The 20779-nt window shown below is 44.8% G+C and overlaps 1 protein-coding gene across 3 annotated transcripts in view; it reads left to right on the top strand.

Annotated features, from left to right (window-relative positions):
• atp11b (ATPase phospholipid transporting 11B) overlaps positions 1-20754 on the top strand; it is a 39493-nt gene extending 18739 nt beyond the window's left edge. The window contains exons 19-32 of one of the 3 annotated variants that reach the window (XR_013468558.1): positions 2406-2609; positions 2731-2884; positions 2974-3076; positions 3173-3318; positions 3508-3567; positions 4055-4182; positions 4440-4578; positions 6182-6247; positions 6838-6941; positions 7356-7521; positions 8419-8504; positions 11455-11592; positions 13784-13938; positions 17758-18066. Coding sequence is in view for 2 of the 3 variants with exons in the window: in XM_078107928.1 (XP_077964054.1) it covers positions 2406-2609; positions 2731-2884; positions 2974-3076; positions 3173-3318; positions 3508-3567; positions 4055-4182; positions 4440-4578; positions 6182-6247; positions 6838-6941; positions 7356-7521; positions 13784-13938; positions 17758-17827 (1495 nt within the window). In the remaining variant the exon portion in view is untranslated. Of the gene's footprint in view, positions 1-2405; positions 2610-2730; positions 2885-2973; positions 3077-3172; positions 3319-3507; positions 3568-4054; positions 4183-4439; positions 4579-6181; positions 6248-6837; positions 6942-7355; positions 7522-8418; positions 8505-11454; positions 11593-13783; positions 13939-17757 lie in introns of all 3 variants that reach the window. The other 2 variants (XM_078107929.1, XM_078107928.1) reach the window with 2 other exon arrangements.
• Positions 20755-20779: the final 25 nt, after the last annotated feature.

Consider the following 20779-nt stretch of genomic DNA (forward strand, 5'->3'; position numbering starts at 1 on the left):
CAAAACACAGCTGTTGCTTGTCAGATGCAATCAAATGGACGGTAATAAAATGCCACAATGCCGTCACAATGCGTAATGACGCCAAATGGCTGATCTTGCGCTCTTAGAAGATGTGACATATGGAAGGATTCGCGCTGTAGTGCAGCGCACCATCGGCCTGTTTAAGGGCAGATGGCGCTGCCTCGGTTGCACTGGAGGGAGGTTATTGTCTACTCCTGAAAAGGTGTGCAAAATCGTGCTGGCATGTGCTGTGTTACATAATGTGGCACAGCTTCGAAACATGGACCCCCCCTGACGCCGATGTCGGCCCAGACCCTGTCCCCGATCCCCAATCAATGCCGCCAGTCTCTCATCAAGAGGGGACAGCTCCGGTGTCCCCTTTCCCCATCCCGGGCAGACACACTTTGGCGATGGCGCGCTAAACGCTTTTTTGCATCCACTTTGATGTCAGACCATTTTTTCTTTATTTCGGCCACGGTCCGAGGTTGTGAGGCTGCAGCGTTCTCAACTCAAGTGCCTTTTTGGCATTATTGATGTCCACACTGTGCCCTCCAAAGAGCGTTTTACTTCTCCTTTCCACCTCGACAATGATGATTTCGACTTCACACTGAGTGAAGTTACCTTTCTTCGTTTTCCTCTCAGTCTTTGCCATGATTTCGCAATCGATGAATATTAATTTGTGGGCGTTCCACAGACTATATATGGGCAACTATGGGCGTGACATGAAGCCGCAAAAGCTGCGCTGCGTTTAGAAGTGATTTATAAGTCTGAATATTTCCTACGTTTCATCCGTACGCCACTTCTGGCGCAAATCTTACGCAAGGTTTTATAAATGAGGGCCCTGGCCTTTCGGCTAATGACGGTATTTTATATTTTTTTGTGTGTGAAATGAATTCATCAAAATCCCTGAAGGTAAATCTAATAACGTCTGATTTTTATCAGGCTAAAAAACGTTTGCAATTTTTTTTTTTTTAAAAGACCGTTTTTTCAAAACTTAGTTTTAGTTTATGACCATACCTGCAAAACTAATTATATTTTCATTGGCCTCAAATGCTATTGGTACTAATTAGAAAAGGTTAGCATGCTAACTTGCTAGACTGTGGAACTTGAATCCATACATCTGCATGTTGGCTTTGTCATTGTGAGCATCTTGGTATAGATACTTTTTAATGGCTCCAGAGTCAGTGAGGCTTGTGAAATGTTATATTACTCTACTCAATAAAGATGAGTGTGTCTGAGCTACACAAATGATAGATAATCAATCCAAAGATTATTATGTTGCAGGAAGTAACTGTTAAATTCACATTAGTTCAAAAATATGACTCGTTCACAACAGAAAGAAGCACAGTGGACGTGAAAATCTGCGTGGATAAAGACGTCGCCCCACTGAGTCACTCTGCAAATGAATGTTGATACGAGTTTGCATCCCCTCACCATCTGCTTCACACATTAGCCTCTCTTCACCCTCTTTCTGCTGCTCTTTTTCTGGAACACATGGACACAATCAGAAGATTTCCTCGGTCACGGAAGACGGGACATTAATGTCTGTTTCATATGAATAGTGTAATGCTGGCAGGCGCGCGGTCATGTTGTATCATATACTGTCTTTTAACCTCTTATCATGAACCCGGGTCAGACATCGGATAATAGAAGTCTTTAAATGTTCAGTGCTGCCCAATGTCAGAGACCGCTTTACCCTCTGTGGCGACCCAGGAGACACGGGGGGCAGATTTACATTTTAAGCATCAAGTGTCCCTTTAATAAAGCATTTGGGGTTGGCGTTGAGGCAGTTCTGTCCCGTGTGGGCAGAGAGAGGAGTTTGTTTTATTACCCCCTGGTCACCTGCCCGGCCCGTCTCCCTGCCCCATCTGCTGCTTAACATATGCCTGCTATGATAACCTGTGAACAGCGCCAGCTGCTTAATGGCTGCAGCACATGAAGCGTATAGAACTCTCTCTCTCACATCCCCCAACCGCTGCTTGTTTTGGGGGGTTTTCCACACCTCTTCCTCTCGTTGGGGATGAATGACATGATAATGAACTTTTAGTTTTGCTTGTTGCTGTTGAAGACATTTCCCCGTACTTTCAGACTTTACCCATCTGATTTAAAGAAGCTCTGAGAAACGAAGTGTCCTTGCCAATTCTCTAATAGATTAAACTATTCCCACTGTAGTTCACTTGCAAGCCTCGGTGGCTTGATCACATTGCATTCCTAGCAATAAAACATCAGGTTAAATGCTAGTTGGCCTTAATGACAAGAAGGAAATGTCCTTTAGTCATTTGCTACCCGGGGAATGATCTAATCTAATTACACGTAGGGACTACTGCAATCTCTGCATATACAATGCATATAAGAGGAGTACATGAATTATATTCCTTGCTTTTCTCTCTCTCTCTCTCTCCCAGACTCCAAGATAAAGTCCAGGAGACCATTGAGGCTCTGCGGCTGGCGGGGATCAAGGTATGGGTGCTGACGGGAGACAAACACGAGACGGCGGTCAGCGTCAGCCTGTCCTGTGGCCACTTCCACCGAACCATGAACATCCTGGAGCTTCTGCAGCAACGCTCTGACAACGATTGTGCTGAGCAGCTTCGCAGACTTGCCAGGAGGTGAGTGTTTCCCATCCCCATTTAGACCAGAGAATATACACGGCGTATCTCTGTTTTCTGTGAAGAACGGAGCTAACCTTTAGACTAAGTTTGGTTTTAATTGGACACTTTTTCTCTCCAGGATAAACGAGGACCATGTCATACAGCACGGGCTGGTCGTGGACGGGGCCAGTCTGTCTTTAGCCTTAAGGGAACACGAGAAGCTCTTTATGGAAGTGTGTAAAAACTGTTCAGCTGTGCTCTGCTGCCGCATGGCCCCGCTGCAGAAAGCTAAGGTACCAGTGCTCGGCCAAACACACACACACAGACCAAAGTGCATTACCCTCAGACTGTCCAGAAGTCATTGTTACTTCTTCCTGTCCAGGTGGTGCGTCTTTGGAAAACCTCCCCAGAGAAACCCATCACTCTGGCGATTGGGGATGGAGCAAATGATGTCAGTATGATACAGGAAGCTCACGTGGGCATCGGTAAACACACACACACACACACACACAATATGGTCTCTTAAGATGTGTATTCTGCAGTGGTTTCTCCAACGTGTCTATGTGTGCATGCGTCTTCAGGTATAATGGGAAAGGAGGGTCGTCAGGCCGTGAGAAACAGTGACTATGCAATCGCCAGGTTTAAGTTCCTGGCAAAACTTTTGCTGGTCCACGGTCACTTCTACTACATTAGAATAGCTACGCTTGTACAGTACTTTTTCTACAAGGTGAGTAACTTAACCTTATCTACACATTCCCTTAAGAAAATAAAAGAAAGAGAATGCATAATAAATGACAATCAATGGTTTTGAACAATGCTGGTAGCATAAGTCTTAAGATCAAGGGCATTTAAATCCTAAAGTGTCCTTTAAAATCAAATATTTCATATTTTGTTTCTTCACTCTTGTCTCTTCTAGAATGTGTGTTTTATCACGCCACAGTTTTTATACCAGTTCTTCTGTCTGTTTTCACAACAAGTAAGTGTCTTATCTCCATCGCTTCTCTCTCTCATTTATATCCTTGTGAAGTTGTTTGTGGCTTTAATGTCGTCGACTACATATAAAACCGCCTTAATTATACCAGAAGCTTTCTTTTCAAAAATCTCAATACCCACTTTTAATTATGTTTTTAATTTGATATTGTTATCAAAATTCTCAACAGGCCAGAACTTCATTGACATTTGACATTTCGGCTAAATACTTTGAACCATTAATAGTTGTTTGAACATTTAATCAGCGGATCTTACCACCTCTTTCTGATATCATTCACATTACGCCTGCTGCCAAATCTTCCGTCTGCTATTAAGGTTATCACTTTGGTACAAGGCAAAAGTTGCGTTGACTCCAAGAAATAACGTCCATTCTTTTCTGCCCTGTTGTCGTGTGTGGCACCGCCACGGCTCTCGGTAGGCAATTTGCTCACGTCAGTTGGTGTTGAGTTGAATGCGCTCTGTGTCCACCCCAGACTCTGTATGACAGCGTTTACCTGACGCTGTACAACATCTGCTTCACCTCGCTGCCCATCCTGGTGTATAGTCTGTTTGAACAGCTGGTCCATCCACACGTCCTGCAGAACAAACCTGGCCTGTACAGGTACGTTGACATGGAATCTGTGTGCGACCTCTGTGGATGCAACATTAAACGCTTGTGGAACGCTTTCTTATATTAAAAAGAAATCTCCATGTCCATCAATGCAGTTACTTTGTTATGCTTTGTTGCCGTCTGCGCAATACTTAGCCTGTAATCACAATGTAAACTAGCATGATTAACTTTTATAGTGAAGTACAACATTGCTTTTGATAAATTACACGCACCAACAAATGCAAAAAAGCCCAACTTTTATCCTACAGGGACATCAGCAAGAATTCTCTGCTGTCCTTCCGCACGTTCCTCTACTGGACTTTGTTGGGATTCTGTCACGCCTTCATCTTCTTCTTTGGCTCCTACATCCTGATGGGGGAGGACACATCGCTTATGGGCAACGGACAAGTGAGTGTGAATGTTGCTTCCTGAAATAAGTGATCAGTTCAAACCAAATGTGTGCTTGTCAGAATGAGTGGTCCTTTATTTTTTATTTTTTTTACCGCTTTGTGTACAGTCTGTTTGTCTATCACTGTGTCATCCACTTGTTGATGAGTACGCTATAGTAATCTTATCATATCCTCTGTTTCTCTCCTTGGTTTTTCACCAAATCTGTTTCCTTCCGTTTCTTTTTGTGCTGCATATCTATGGCGTCTGTCTATCCGTTTGAAGTTTGATATTTCAGGAAGCACTGACTCCTTTTGCTCTCCCTCTCGCTTGTCTATCTTTTTTTGATTTCTCTTTTTTCTTCTGCCTTCACGCTGTGCATGTCTTCAGATCTTGCGAGCTAACAGGCAGCTGGTAAGAGTCTGCTCTACAGTTTAATGTGTGTGTGTCCTTGGGGGGTTAATAAGAGGTCCGTCAGGATTGCTGCTGAACATATTTTTCACTTGCATAACAGGATGATTTTTTTAGACCTAAGTCCGACACTAGTAACTCTTTTTCCATCGGCACCAATATTACTTTGAACACATGACAGCATTTATAAGACTTTCATTTGCTCATTGAAGCTTAATGGTTAATTAATAGCATCAGTTTTAATTCCTCCTTTTCTTGAAGTCACTCAGTAAAGTAGTAGTATACAGTAGTATTAAGTTAATTCCTTCTTTTAATGGTATAACAGTTCTCTATTTTCACATGTAGACACAATAAATCTACGGCTGTTTGGGGCCTTTTTTGTGTGGCCCAGGTCGACCACTTTGAGTGGTAAAGTCTGCTCCCCCCACCCCCCCCCTGCTGAGTTTTTTTTTCTGTGAACCTGTGACTGTATTTCACTGGTGTTTCTGACCGTAGCCGGGTGCGTGCTGCGACTATGTCGTTGCGGGTGCACTACTCATACGGAAGAAAGGACAGAGTCCAGTGGGTTAGTTAGTTATTTTGAGTGAGCGGTTCTCGGTAAAGCTTCACGTAGCAACACTCAATGCAAAGCACGTTTCTGATCAGGCCGCTTTGAACAGGCGCCGCTGCAGCGTCACCACAACGGGACAGTTTGTACACTGATTATGGCAAATCTGGATAATGCACAAGGCTTAACAAAAGGGTCTTCTGAATCCTCAATGGTAGGTTGAAATGTAGACCTGATTAAAACGTATCTGGTGAGAAGATCAAGAGGATTCCAGTAAAAGAAACTTTCAGTGTAAAATAAAGTTGTAGTGGAAACAGAGAGCGATTTTCTTTCTCACGGAACAGATGTGTTGTAATTGTATCCATCCACACTGGCTCGTCTGAGGTCATTTTTTTACACTTAGTTTTTTGCTGCATTGAGGATTCACATTTTGAGTGTTAGGTTTCTAGCAGGGTCCTGAATTTGCTGCCAAGAGAGCAGCAACGTCCCCCCGTAGTCCTTGTCCACGCTGAGCTCTTCTCTATCGTGTACAGCAACGTAATATTATAGTGTTGTTATATTGCTGTTGAATGGGATCATGCATGTAAATACTTTTTTTTTTTTTTTTGAATGTCATAGTTTGATAACGTTGACTGTTTAATTAATATATTTACGCATCCTTTATAGATGTTTGGAAACTGGACATTTGGAACGCTGGTCTTTACCGTGATGGTCATCACAGTCACATTAAAGGTAAATTATATCCAATGTATTGAGCTCTGAAACTTTTCTTAATGGTATTGGCTATTCATGGCAAAAATGTAATTTTATCACGGCATTTATTTCCAACATAATGTTACTTTAGTAAAATACTGTTAATTACAATATAATTTCTTATATTGTGACAGAGTAATATTATTGTAGAGAGTGTTTGGTTTCAACCATTTCAGAAAACTAGCCAGTAAATAGCTGGTAAAATAAGAAGTCAAGCATGTGTAGCATGCCGGATACGGTCAACTGATTCCAGCACAAAACAAAAGTAAGATGAAAGCAGATGTTTCTTTCATGTTCCATATGTATGAGGTCAGCCATATATTTTGGTTCAACAAGGACAACACTGGACGGCCACAGTCCCAAATATGAAATGGGGCATATTTTGTAATGCACCTATGATGTCAGGGGCCATTAGCAGAGAGCGTTGTGTCACAGGCCGGGTCGAGGTCTCTTTCACAGCACAGAGGCAGACTGCTTCCCTCGGTTTATTGATGCCATCACTGTCCTCGTGGGGCGTTTTGCATCTAGCTTTCCTTTTCTCTCATGTCTGTGTTTGTGTGTGATAACAGCTCGCCTTGGAGACTCACTTCTGGACGTGGATGAACCATTTTGTGACGTGGGGTTCTATTGCCTTCTACTTCATCTTCTCTCTCTTCTACGGAGGCATCATCTGGTAAGAAGTTCTTAAAAGTTCATTTTATGTTGTACACTGATAGAAAATGCTTGGCAACGGTGCAACGTGTCTCTGCTCAATCCAGAAAGAATTGCAGTGGATGGAAGCGGTGGCCCTCCTGTGAAATTGAAAACGTTGAATCAACACGTTCATATTGCTCAATATTCTTCTTTGTTCGTAATATGTGACAACTCGCAGACAAACATACTTCTTTTAAGTCCATCAAGTTGTTTTATATATATATTAAAAGATTAAACGGGCAAAACTAAGAGCAAGACTCCATCTGCCGGTGAAGGCTGAGCGCACAGAGCCAGGCTGCTGGTTTATTGATGCTAACAACCACGAAAGGGAAGCATATGAAAAAATGCTTTCTCCTGCATTATGTAACCGTTGTGTCCCTTCCGCTCTCTCCAGGCCTTTCCTCCACACCCAGGACATGTACTTTGTGTTCGTGCAGCTGCTGTCCAGCGGCTCAGCCTGGTTTGCCATCATCATCATCATCATAACTTGCCTCTTTCCTGACGTGGTGAAGAAGGTCTTCTATCGACATCTGCAGCCCACCAGCACACAGAAGAGTCAGGTAACATGGGGAGGACCTGCACACTTCCTCTAAAGTGGAACACAAACTGCTGCAGTGTATTTGAAAGTGTGTTCCTCATAACAAACCCCTAATTCATTATCTGTATCTGTATCAACTGTATGATAGTCATACCAAGGGTTTTAGGTAAAAATAGCTAAAAATCATTTTTAAAGTCTGTTTTTTTGAGCACAGTCTAAATGCTCAAAGGTAAAATTCCAAAGGGAAGGCAAACCTGTCAATTATCTCCAATGTTGGCGGTTCTACTTGTTTGAGACAAATGGAATCACGTTTCTTGTAATGGTACAAGAGTTGGGAGGCAGGAAACGAGTAAATGTCGAGGTGACTCAAATTCAGACCCCGGGAGAACAGACATTGCCTTAAATTGTAAAATAGTGTCTTTATCTTCTAAACCGCAAGACTAACACACGTCTTTATAGTACAGGGAGGGTGTTGGGCACAAACACTCGGCAGGACTTCTTTCTGATCGATACACACAGAACACAGTGTGCCCGGTCACCTCTCAGCAGACCCACGCTGTCAAAGTATTGATTTGTCCAGCCGGAGATGGTTTATGTTTTATCTTTTCCTTCCTTCCTGTTTCTCAGAAGAAAATGAGCTGCCGTTTCCACTCCTATGTGCTGTGTGTTGTTTCTGCTCTAACCTTTGTCCCATTTTGTCTCCGTGTGTGTGATTCTGAACGTTGGTAAACTACACATTCTGTTGAAATGTGTGTATGCAAGCTCGAGTTCTAACGTGTGTGTGTGTGTGTGTGTGTGTGTGTGTGTGTGTGTGTGTGTGTGTGTGTGTGTGTGTGTGTGTGTGTGTGTGTGTGTGTGTGTGTGTGTGTGTGTGTGTGTGTTCTTCCTCCTATCCTCTCTGTGTATTCTCCTGGTGTAGATGTATTCCAACCACGTGGCGATAGGTGATGACTTCATCGCTCTGCAGCCTCTATCCAGAGCCAAGAGCCAGCTGGGCAAAATTAGGTAGAGGAGATGAGACCTGGTTTCAGACCTGGGCTTAAATGAACTTAATGCAATCAATTCGTATAGAACCAGTATCCCAGGAGTGCTTTGTGCGAAAGCAATATTTATACATTATCAGTTTGGAGATGCATCTGTGTGTTTGTGATTTGCCGTTCTCTTTTAACACACATGCCGGACTTTAACCATTTAGCCATTAACTATGTATGGTCAAAAATGGTCTCAATATTATGGCAGATGGTATTTAGAATATATTTAAAAGTCTTTAGTCGGAGGGTTAGATACAAAACCAAGTGTTTAAAGTGTATTTACACTTGGCATGAACCTCATCTTGAAATGAATATTGCTTTAGGAAACAAGTGCTCCTGTTTAGGGTCATCCAAACCGTAGTGAAATGGGACCTGACTTAGTCCCACTGAGGGCTGTTTTCAACACGGCAGTACACTGACTGCCAGGATGTGTGCTGACATGTTGGAACAGTTGTGCCCCTCTTTTATCTGTCACTGCATGCCCTGAATCAGCCAATCGGCATTCTTTGGGATCGGGGTGAGGCGGTGCATTAACTGTAATTGGGGGCAGAAGTATTTTAAACTAAGCATTTCACCCACCGCACCCATTGCATTTTAGTGAGTGGCTAACGTAGAGAATGTGATCTCAGACGTCCACCACTCGCGCCTGCTCAAGCATGTGACTGCCATTACCGCGCCCGCCCCCCCCCCCCCCCCCCCTCTCTCCTAAACCCGTCCACCACCCCATCCCCACCGCCCCACCCCCCACTGCATGAACAAACGGATGAAAGAGCGATGGAATGAATGAGTGCCCTTAAACTCACGATATCGTTACAGCCACAGTGTCATTCGGCGACAATTTGGGGTCCCGAGTCGTTCTGACTGAGATCCTGCATCTGCGTTGGTCCCACAGTGCCGACCACCGGCTCGCCCTCCTGTCACACAACCTCCGTCTGGCATGTCGCACTCGTATGAAAGTTTTGCACGGTGCAGTCCATGACAACGCCCCCCTTTTGATCCGTCCCCTACGCATCGCGTCAGACGGTGTTCAGCCCACCTGCATGGCTGTAGTGGACCCAGAGCACCACTACAGCCCCCCCACAGCTGCATGACGGGCTGATCATGACAGACCCTCGGGCTTTTATCACGGCTGTTTTAGTCCGTTGACTTAAAGATCTTGTGCTGTCATAGCAGATAGAACTATAAACTAAAGGCTAACAATAGTGTGACAGACTGTTGACTAGTGAACATGCAAATGTCTTCATTTTAAGATATGTAAAAATATATATGGTTACTATTCTAATATCTGCATGTGTTTATAGTTTTGGTTGAACAATTCATTGATCTGTTGACAGAAAAACAATCAGCAATTAGTATGATAATCCAGTAATTGTTTCCTCATTCGAGCCAAATATTCTTTTTCCCCCAAAAATGTTGATGCTTTGTCATGCATGAGAGTAAATTGAATACATTTGCATTCTACATTGCTGGTCGGATAAAACTAGTATTTTTAACACGACTGGTCTCTCGGATCTAAAAAAATATCAAATAAGTGCTATTTACAGCCCTTATATGGTCATTTCTTTCCAAGGCTTTTGCGTGCAGCATGCTTATCTGCATCTTAAGCAGCACTTGTTAGGAATGCTAATAGGTATTTGTTTTAAACACAAAAGATCCCTCCCTTACTAAGAAGATACAAATGATGTATATTCCTCGATCATTTAATTGATATTGAACTGACTATTGTCAAATGAATCACAGATAGAATAGTTTTCTTTTATTCTAAGATAGGATTACCTGCACTAATTACTTTTAGTAATTTAGGGAGTCACAATCAATATAGAAAAGGCCGATCCCATCCTCCAAATGAATGAGTAGAAGCCGGCTGTAGATTGACCATCATGGGGGGAAGCACACTGCAAAATAGATGCTATTTCCTTAGTTTGAGGGATTTATTTGTGGAACTAGTAGAAATGCACACGGTGCTCTTACTGAGCTCAAAATCAAAGTGTGTATTCATTTATGTATGATGAATAATGCAATGTATTAAGTTCTTTAGAAATAGTTTTTCCTTAATTAGATTGGAAGGAGGTAATTGCCAAGGAACAAAAAGGGATCTCTTGGGTTTTTTCTTGTTTGCCTCATCTGTAGCGCTGATAGATTCACCAGCAGGTTAATTGGTTTGGTAACTAATAGATTTGCTCTTATCAGCTCTAGAAGGATGCGTTTCCCCTGAGAAATGGATTCTGTGCCTGCAGCATCTTTCTGTATTCCGTTGCCTCTGCTTTTATGACAAATTAAAGCCCTCCTCCGGTGACCTCATCAGCCCCCATTCAAACTTGCTGAAGGACCCGTTCAGTTGTGTATGACTGTCCACAGTGCCAATTAGGACGAGTTTAAGATCTGCAGCAGGGAAAAGACACCTGGGATGCACGTCTGTCTCGCCTCAGACCGCAGGAAGCAGCGGCTCTCATTTGCATCGTGGTCCACAAATTTGCGGCTGTAGTTGGATGCCGGTGAGGTCACGTGGGAAGGGTTTGAGGATGAGGACCGGCGTCTGTTTGACCGCGATATGCTGTATGTATACGTGTATATGAGCGTGGGGCCTCCCTGCAGTGCAGCCTGGACTGCCTCGCCGACTGCTCGCTTACTGACCCAGCGATTTCTCTGCTGGTTGGTAATCAAGCAACAAAAAAAAACAACACACATCCACAGTATCCACAATCAATTGGTCTTGAATCACAAAAACAATATGACACGTAAAGAGATTCATTTAAAAATCATTTAAAATCTCGCTCATACATACACAAGAATGAATATTCGCATGGAGGCTGCTCTGGATATGTTGGCATTGTGACGCGTCAGCCCGACAGTCCGACCCCGGCTGACTGACGAGCGGTTTGACCGGCCAGCGGGGCTCACTGTGAGCGTCTTGTGTCCCCCAGATGGAAGAGGGTGAGGGTTCAGTCGGCCCAGAATGTGACCCTGTTAAAGCCCAGCGGAGCCCAGGGGAGGACAATTGGCACCTGCTAGCTGCTTATCCTCCCCCCGCTGCCTCCCGGCCCAGACCCCTGCTCCCCTAGGTAGTACCATGCTTCACCCCCCATCGTCCTCTCCTTCTATTGGGTGAAAACCACCTGCTCACCCACGGCTATATGTCACACTGCCCTTTTTAGTTCATTTTTGTTCCAAATACTATTCCTGGGCTCTGTCTCCTGTATGACTGGCTCGACCAACTCCCTCACACACCCTGTGTAATGAATGATCTTATCCCTCCCCTACGCGGATATGACTGACCCCCGACTTCCCCGAGCCAACCATGAGCGCCCCTTTCCTTTTGTTGTTGTGCTCTCAGTTCACCACTCATGATCACATGTGGACCAGAGTCCAGAGAGAGAATGCTGTTGGCATGCTAATTTCATTGTCCTTGCTGTAAATGTGTCCATTCATCACATCCCTCTAAAATAATGCTCCATGTTGAAGCCTGCATTATGTACCATTGTCCCCCTGTGAGTGTTTGTTATCTCATTATTTGTGTTTACGGTGTGTTTTTTTTTCATGAGCACCATAAATCAACCATAAACAGAAGATGATTATACTTTCTTAGGCCGATGGTTGTGCTACATGAGAGGATGTCACACATTAACTAGCTCCATCTGAAGGTTTGGCCTCTGGGCGTCGGGTGGCCGCTGCTTCTCTAGAACAAAAGGACTTAACAGTGTGGCGCGAGCCGTGCGATGATACTGCACATTGATGGTCGGTGGAATAAGTTAAATCAATAATCTTAAGAGCCTGCCATGGTCACATGGTGATTCCAATATAGATTAATGGATTAACACGGCTGGGATACATTAGTATGGGCAATTTCCTCCGTCTTGCTGTAATTGTTTTATTGTACTTTGGATGCAACTGTGTGTTGAATAATTAATTACAGCCCACAACTTTTCTCTTTGCTCAAATGCGGAGTGCTGTGATACAAGAACACGTCCGAAAGGAGACAAATTCTGATTAATGACAAGAAACACATTTCTTATCCGGCAGCACCTGACCTTGCCAGAATAAATCCCACGGCCTTGTCTCTGTTCTGCTGTTGCTTGCCAAGAAGCAGAAGTTTGGTTTCACGCCAACAGCGTCTCCAATTTCTGCTGCAGAGGAATGCAACAGCAGCAACGTCGCCCTGGGCCGCTCTGTGGATATAGAAGGCACACGCGGGACTAAACCGGGCTACGACACAGACGACCACGTCAAGTGATACAATGTGGGAGTGCAGACATTATTTCTATGTTTTGAAATGGCCGGATCTTCAAGCATTTTAGGGTAAACCTGGCTCTCCTTATGCTGATATGACTTCATCTTCATCGCCTGCAATTGATAACGGCAAAAAGTCCAAATGGAAGCTTTATTCATCGTCACTGTGGGCCACTGAAGGTAGTCAGAGGTTAATCTAGACTTAAATTGCCCCTCTATGATGAGTTCTACAAAGTTCTATTTCATCTTAAAGTGTCCCACAGGAGGCCACCTACATTAGTGTAAGCGCACACTGCGTCCGTCTCGCTGCTCCTCCCCACCGAACTGTCCCTCTCTCTCTCTCTCTGTCTCTGTCTCTGTCTCTCTCTCTCTGTCTCTCTCTCTCTCTCTCTGTCTCTCTCTCTCTCTCTCTGTCTCTCTCTCTCTCTCTGTCTCTCTCTCTCTCTCTCTCTCTCTCTCTCTCTCTCTCTCTCTCTCTCTCTCTCTCTTTCTTTTGCGTTTTGTTTTAGACAATTGGAGGTTTCTTTGTTGTCAACTAATGTGAATTTCTTGTATGAAATAACAATCAGGATAGATGATGACGCTGCCAGGCGTACTGATCCATTCCATACGACGGCTCTGGGGCTTTCACTACGTAAAAAGATTTAATCCGGTCTCAAATTTAAGTTAAGGGAATATATCTGAATGCTCTACAACCGCTCTAAACATACATGTTTTTGATTTTGTTGTATTTTGTTGTTTATATATTTACATTTCAGCCCCTTGTGTGGCATGTTTTTAATATTTTCCCTGTTCATCATTCTTCCTGTGCTAGCATGCAATAATTCATCCTGCAGTCATCCATTATCCTCTCAGAATGTGACAGCAAACCCGCTTTTCGATATTCATTTTGTCTTTTATTCCCTCTTTCCCTATTTCTGTCTTTCCCCCCTTTGTCCTGTTTCCTTGCTCTTTCTCTCCATGCCACCAACTGCTCCCACTACCCTTTTCCTTCTCCTGCTCCCCCCTTCACCCCCTTCCCTCCAGTCTCTATCGTCCCCCCAGACGCCGACCCTCAGCTGTGTGGAGTCCCTGTGCTGCTACCAACACGGGCAGAGCGGCTGCTCCCGCCTGGCCAGCCTCCTGGAGCAGGTGACCGGGGCCGACGGCAGCCACTGCCACGCTTCCAGCCGCAGCAACAGGTGGGGAGGATAATGGCCACAAACCACGAGCGGAACGCCTCTTGGTGTCGGAAACGTCACGTCCGTTGCGCGTACGGTGGTGGGAAGGGTTTGAGAAGGTCGTGATGCCTGGTTTTAGGGCGGAAGAAGAACAGCGAGCAAGTTGAAGATGTGTGGATCAAGCCGTTATGGACTGCTCTCTTATTGATATGAAAGTCTATTTGGATTAAAAAAACTATTTGGATTAGGACGAGCTTAATCGCACATCGACTGTGCTGTGCCGTCAGAAATGTACCGGACACCTTGTAAGCAGCCTCACAGAGTAGCATGCACTGCAATGGATGTCACTGGCTTTGTGTGTTACACCATGTAAGCTGTCCTGTGTGTCCGTCCTCAAGCTCACGTGTCTATGTCCTTTCTATCTATGCTATGATCCGTTGTCCTGTCCGTTTCTGGTTGATACTCCCTCAAATCTATTTAATGTTCTCATTAGCCGGTTTTCAAGGAGAACCGCCTAATGTGCAATGCACTTTAACAGATGTCTCTACAGCGTTTGGTTGCCACATAATGCCACAGCTGTACGAGCATCACCGAATCTGTGCCAGTACATCTCTAGTGGATATGGAAGTGCTTCATAAGCATAAGACCCCGCTTTCCAGCTGCCCAGGGCGCTAAATGGAAGCGGCCACGTCACATGTCACTCAATCGCACAAAGGGGGCTCTCAATAAGTGCAGATAAGCGCTCTTATCTGCTGTAGCTTCACTTTGTGATGAAGGAGGATAAAACATCAATAACCAACATTTATTGCAGCTTCAGTGTTATTGTGTTTTGAGTGAATCCCTTCGATTCATCGAGCGGATCGTTGCGCTGAGCGATGACTTCTCCGCCTAAACCGATTGGGACTCTCTGTATTGATCGCAGCAATACCGTGTGTGTGTGTGTGTGTGTGTGTGTGTGTGTGTGTGTGTGTGTGTGTGACTGCAAACTTCTGTTTGCAGCAGTAATGGCCGCGTGCAGGTGAAGTAATGGATGCGCGGCTCCTCCCTGCAGCCCCTCTGGACAGACCTGCAGACTGTGTGTGGTCGAGTGGTTTGTGTCATCCCGGCACAGCAGTCTCATAAGAATAATCCCTTCTCATATGTGGGCCCCTCAGTGTTCATCAGGTGCTCACGGTTTGCTTTGGGAAATGATCCATTTCCTTTTGTTGTTGTCTGGGTCTCTTTGCTGAAAGAGAGGAAACGTATTCTCTTGTCTGCAGGGTCAATAGACGCCTGATTCAATCTAGATTCATTTCTTCCCGTGATCTGTTTTCTGACCTTGGCACCAAGCAGCCGATTGGACGTTTCTTGAAGTGCGCTGGCAGCAATCTGTTCCCCCCCCGAAGGATCAACAACGGCCAGCAGTGAACAGCTGTGCTTGTGTGCGTCGTACTGTAACTTCACAAAGTGATACACAACAAATGATGGGGCTGAATATGAAGGTTTAACTTTTGTATCCTCTGTTGCTCCTTCCCTTGCTGTCAACTGTCCTTTCCTTCTTCCCACGGCTCCCTACTTCCTTACCCCCTTTCTCAAACCCTCACCTGTCTCTCCCGCACCTTTCTTCTTCTTCACCTTCTGGATTTGAGGAAATTCAAAACACAAACCATGATGACAGACTCCCACATTTGATCTTTGCCTTAATGCTAGAAAACTGCCATAAAGGAAGCGAATGTATCCAGTCCCACATTACATCATTTAGACTGGAACGGACGTATTTAAGCATATTTACAAGCTTCTGGGATGCATAATGTATTTAACTTTTATATACTGGGAGCCTGACCTCAGCTGGCTGCTGAATGCTCGCCGTTGCTGATTTATGGCGAGGGGCGAAAAGAAAACAGGACCGTTAGACAAATGTCGGGAGTCAAAGATGTAGTTTCCATATTAAACGAGCTACATGACCGGGCCGCTGCATCTCCATTAGAATTCAGCCGATTTCACGCCGGCTTTTAAATCGTTAAACGTAAAAGGTAGATATTTGGACATGATTAGGAGGCCACTTGAAGGACACTACGTGAGGATTTAGCAGTTCATTGAACCTTAGAATTTAGAGTAAATGCTGCCATGTGTTTCTCTCACTTCATGTTTATTTAGACATGAAAATCTTGGTTAGAAACTCAGCTGACATCTCACCTCAAGGGAACCCGAAACCAGAGAGGCTGCTGGGAAGCGTAGTCTTTTTGTGTGCTGCTGGATCCTGAAGCCTTATATATGCTTCTGAGAGCAAGAGGCCAACTGTGATGCTCGTTTTATAACCAGGACTGTTCTGGAGGGGTGGAGTCAAACTTCTCCACCACTTTCATTTCCGCGACGTCACCATCGTGTCCACTTCCAGCTACAAAACCAGAATTCCCAAACTCTGTCTTGTTGCATGGGGGCAGCTGTAGCCTTTGGTACTTTGTATACGACGTAAACCTGTATGTGTCACATGTCCTTGTCCTCTGTCCTCTGTCTGTGTCCTTGTCCTCTGTCCTCTGTCTGTGTCCTTGTCCTCTGTAAAATCTGCATAATGTCGTTCAAACTTTTTAATGAATTATTCATAGACGGTAGAGGAAACTGTTCTTTTCGTGTGTGTGTCCCCCCCCCACCCCCCCCCCCCCCCCCGGCTTATCCGAGTGTTGACGTGTGCGAGGCGTGTTCTGAGATGGAGAACGGCATGTAGGCATGTGAGCGTGACCTCCAGTCAAACCACTGGAGTCATCAGCTGGCGGCCATGTTTACCACGTCTTTAAAACGGTTGTCTTCATCAGTGACGGCAGCGTCCAGTTAAAGGTCGCGTGAATTACTCAGCGGACATTAAGAAAAGCAAAAGGACGTGTGTGTGAGGGGGTGGGTGGGGGGGGGGGGGGGTCTTCCTCTCGCCGTGTTCCTCTACAGGACGGTTCAGGCTCGACTGCTGGCGTCATGCGGTCACTGTGATCCCGGGGGGGGGGGCGGGGATGAGGGGGGGCAGCATGCTGGTTCTGCTAGTTGCCCATGGAACAGTGGCAAGTTGGGTTGTGGACTAGTTATGTCCACAACTAGTTATTATGGAAGGAGTTCCAGCTTGCTGAGCTGATAGAAGAAAGGGTTCCATACAGAATACACGTTGTATCATGGATTTTGTACTGTATGCAAATGTGTAGGAAAATGGTTCACCTGTTTTTCTAGTAGAAAGTGAAGATATGAGGCTGAACGTGATGTAGAGTGAGGTTTGTTTTTTACTGGAATATCTGAGGCAAGAATGTTGTTAATCATGGTTTATTTCTCTTTATTGTTTTATTTTTATTTATCCATGAGTTAAGTAGCTAAAGTCTCACCTCGACTCCGCTCAGCGGCCAAACCAAAAAACAACCAACGGCTTGAGCACGTACCAAACAAAGACTGGATTTGTGTTTTAAGCAAATTACAAAGACTTCATTTGTGTTTTAAGCAAATAACCTTTACTCAACTTTTAACGTTCTTTAAACTCTTTTAAAGGGACAGTAAGGACCTACTCTCACTGCCGATCTGGGTGCAAAGCAGGTCGTAACATTAAAAAACAGTAGTTGGTCCTTATTTTTCTATAGCCTAAAGCCTCCTTCTCTAAGTTGGTCGACGCTGACGGACCTGCTAACCGAGTGGAAGAGGTGAAACTTTAGACGCGACTCACTAACAACTTCCCTCTCACTACTAACTCTTCACGCCTCCATCGCACTGCTTCTCCAGCCGGGTTGTGTACGTTCTTCCCGTTGGCTCTCACTACACCTCCAGCACACACACACACACACACACACACACACACACTCCTAATTCTCAGTCACTGCTGCCTGTTTTCAGGTCGTGGAGCGACACGGAGAACGACCGCAGCATCCTGACGCTGTCGCCCATCGAGTCCACCCACTGCTGACTCCCGCTGACTGTCACACACGCAGATCTGGGGATCCCCCACACACCTACACCTTATAAACCTACACCTCCTTTAAGCTGGCGGCGGATGCACCACGGATCACGCATCACGGGAAACCACAGGTCTGCGTGTGGCTCGCGGCGGTATCCCTCACCGCCACCCTTTGCCACGCGTACGAGTTCATAGTAAGATGGAAGAGGAGGAAGTGCGGCGTGGACAGGAACTCAAAACGTGCAGTGTGGAGCGAGTCGGACATCTGCGGGGTTGTTTCTTCTAGGGGGGGGGGCTGAAGTCGGCTCGTTGGAGGCAGCAGGCGTGGGACCACCAGACCCGTTTGCATGAGACGCACGGAGGCCCCTGGGTGCTCCACGAGGAGATTGGTCGCCACGGTGATACCAAAGAACAAAGGACTCCCGAAAAGAAGAACTGTTCATTATTGTGCCTGATTATAGAGAAGCTTATTATGAAGCGGACTACGGTTCTTGTTTGTGCTGCTCGCTCGTCTCACTGTCGCTGCTCCGAAGGAGGACAGATGGGGCCCTTTTTAAAAAGCCATACATTTTCAGGAGGTGATATTATTCGTAGCTTATTGAAGGTACTGCGGAGGGAAGCCGGTCTAGCAAAGGCATCTCCGCTCTAACGGGGTCAGTGTGTAAAGGAGGTTTAATCGACCCTCATTTCGCCTCAAGTATCAGATGAGATGACGGCACCGTTTCTATTCCAGCGAGCCAGACATGGCCCGAACGACGGGAGGCTTTTGCGTAGCTGATGCACGTCGAGCCAGACGGCAGAATGTCTCTTCAGAGCGAGAGCTTTGTCAGATGAATCTAATCCAGCTCGTACAGAGACGCAGTGTTTGCACAAGTCGCATCTCAAAATCATCTTTTGTCATTTGTCAACTCATTGCATGTCTGTCATCATCTAAATCAGGTTTTTGTTGTTCTATCCACTTGTTGATGCTGCGCGTGTGTGTGTGTGTGTGTGTGTGTGTGTGTGTGTGTGTGTGTGTGTGTGTTTTGTATGGCAGCCAGGTAAATAACCTCGTTGTACAATGTTTGTTCACTAGTAAAGGGGGAAATGTCTCTGTGCTGATTAGTTTGACTTCCTCTTTTTGCTTACAGAGGTGAGCTGATGGGAACCAGTGTGACGGTTGTTCTCCGTTGACTCCAGAAATGTAACGCAACGATGTTTCGAGGCGATCGTTTTTTAAGCCACGTGTTGTTGTTGGCGCTCTGTGACCCCTCGATGCTCTGCGAGGTCAAATGTGTCTCTGATGGTTGTCCCGATGTCTTCTCTTCTAGTAAAGGGTGAAACGAGGAAGCGTGTGCCTCTTGTTATTTGTAGGAGGATTTAACATGGAGACAACTTGTGAGGCAACCGTTTTAAACAACGATCAGGACACGCTGAGCCTCACGTGGTACAATGTCATGGGAGGTTCCTGTTGCTATGGTTACAAGGAATCTGACTGTCAATTAATCGTCAAGTTATTTTCTCCAAGCACACATAGTTTGATGCATGTCCTGTTAAATTCCACACAGGCAACTACGAAAAGGTCTATTTATTGTTTGTGTTTTCTTTCTTGCATATTATTATAACATGTGTCCCGTGTTGTATGTTTTCTTTTGATCTTACATGTAACTGGGAAGTTGAACTTGTGTGCCGGGTCGCCCTGACAGGTTCCAGAAGTAGAATAAGATGGATGTTTTAGCAGAACCACGACTTACCAGTTCGATTTCCTTGTCAACTCCACAGGCAACGATCAGGCCACATTTCCACGGGATATCTCCTCTTTTCTTATTAAACTTGTGTTCATTCTGCTATTAAGGTCTCTACTTGGATGCCCGCGATGAATGTAATCTGTACATGGATGGAGGGATACATGTTGCTGCTTTATAGGGTTCCTCCAAGGGTCGATTTACTCCTGCTCAAAAATCAGACACAAGGAGGCGTTATGACACAGAAAGGAGGGCTGAGTAAAATGCTAATGCATTGCAGTGTGTGTTTTTTTATGTCAGGATAAATGAGGTTGACTTGTACAACATGTAAGTTGATGCAGCAGAAGAGATCTTGACTTTAAACCGCTGAAGTTGGAGCACTCGCCTCTCTGGAATCAGACACAACGCGGGTGTTTGTGCAGTTCTGATGCCCCCTTGTGCTCATCCACAAATTAATACATCTATAATCATATGAATAAATATAAACACAACTGCAAGTAGTAGTCTTTGAAAATAAATATCTTCCATCAAAGCTGAGAAATAAAATATAAATGCAAAAAACAAATGTGTTACGAGAGAGAAATCCAAACCGATGCTCCAGTTTCTTTTTGTGGTTTGGATACGAGGCCTCTGGGGTCGTTCTAGAAGCAGATTACCAAACCACATAATGAATAAATAAATTAAATTAGTATCACGCCTTCAGACCGCAGATGATGAGCAGGTCACCCATGAAAAGCCCCATTGACGTGCATTTGGACCCTTTTTGTGCGGTTAAATTATGCCCACAAATGTGGGTTTTAAACCAAATACTCCTGCTTCGTGAAATATTGGCCATTTATTGAATGTGTAAAGAAACAATGAACATGTAAATCAGTCACATATTTCCAGCCATAGTATGGATTTACAAGTAGCACAATTAACTAATATTGCACGAGTATCACATTTTTTCTAAAACAAAACATTTCCTTGCAAGGAAATGTTTTGATCAGACCGGAGCCCAAACTATAATAGTCATATTATTCTCACGGTTATATTTCAGATTGGCCGCATCAACACCAAGCACGAGATCACAGCTGAACTAAATGTTGATATTTTATTCTCTTCATTGTCTTTTGACTGTTTGTTGCGGTCTGTTATCTCTTGTCTATAAATATGTCTTATGCTTAAGGAGATGCAGTTCTATTTACGAAATAAATACATTTTTAAGGGAAACATTGCGTGTTGATTTTAAATGTTT

Source organism: Gasterosteus aculeatus, chromosome 8, assembly GCF_964276395.1.
Source record: "Gasterosteus aculeatus chromosome 8, fGasAcu3.hap1.1, whole genome shotgun sequence".
NCBI classification, from domain to species: Eukaryota; Metazoa; Chordata; class Actinopteri; order Perciformes; family Gasterosteidae; genus Gasterosteus; species Gasterosteus aculeatus.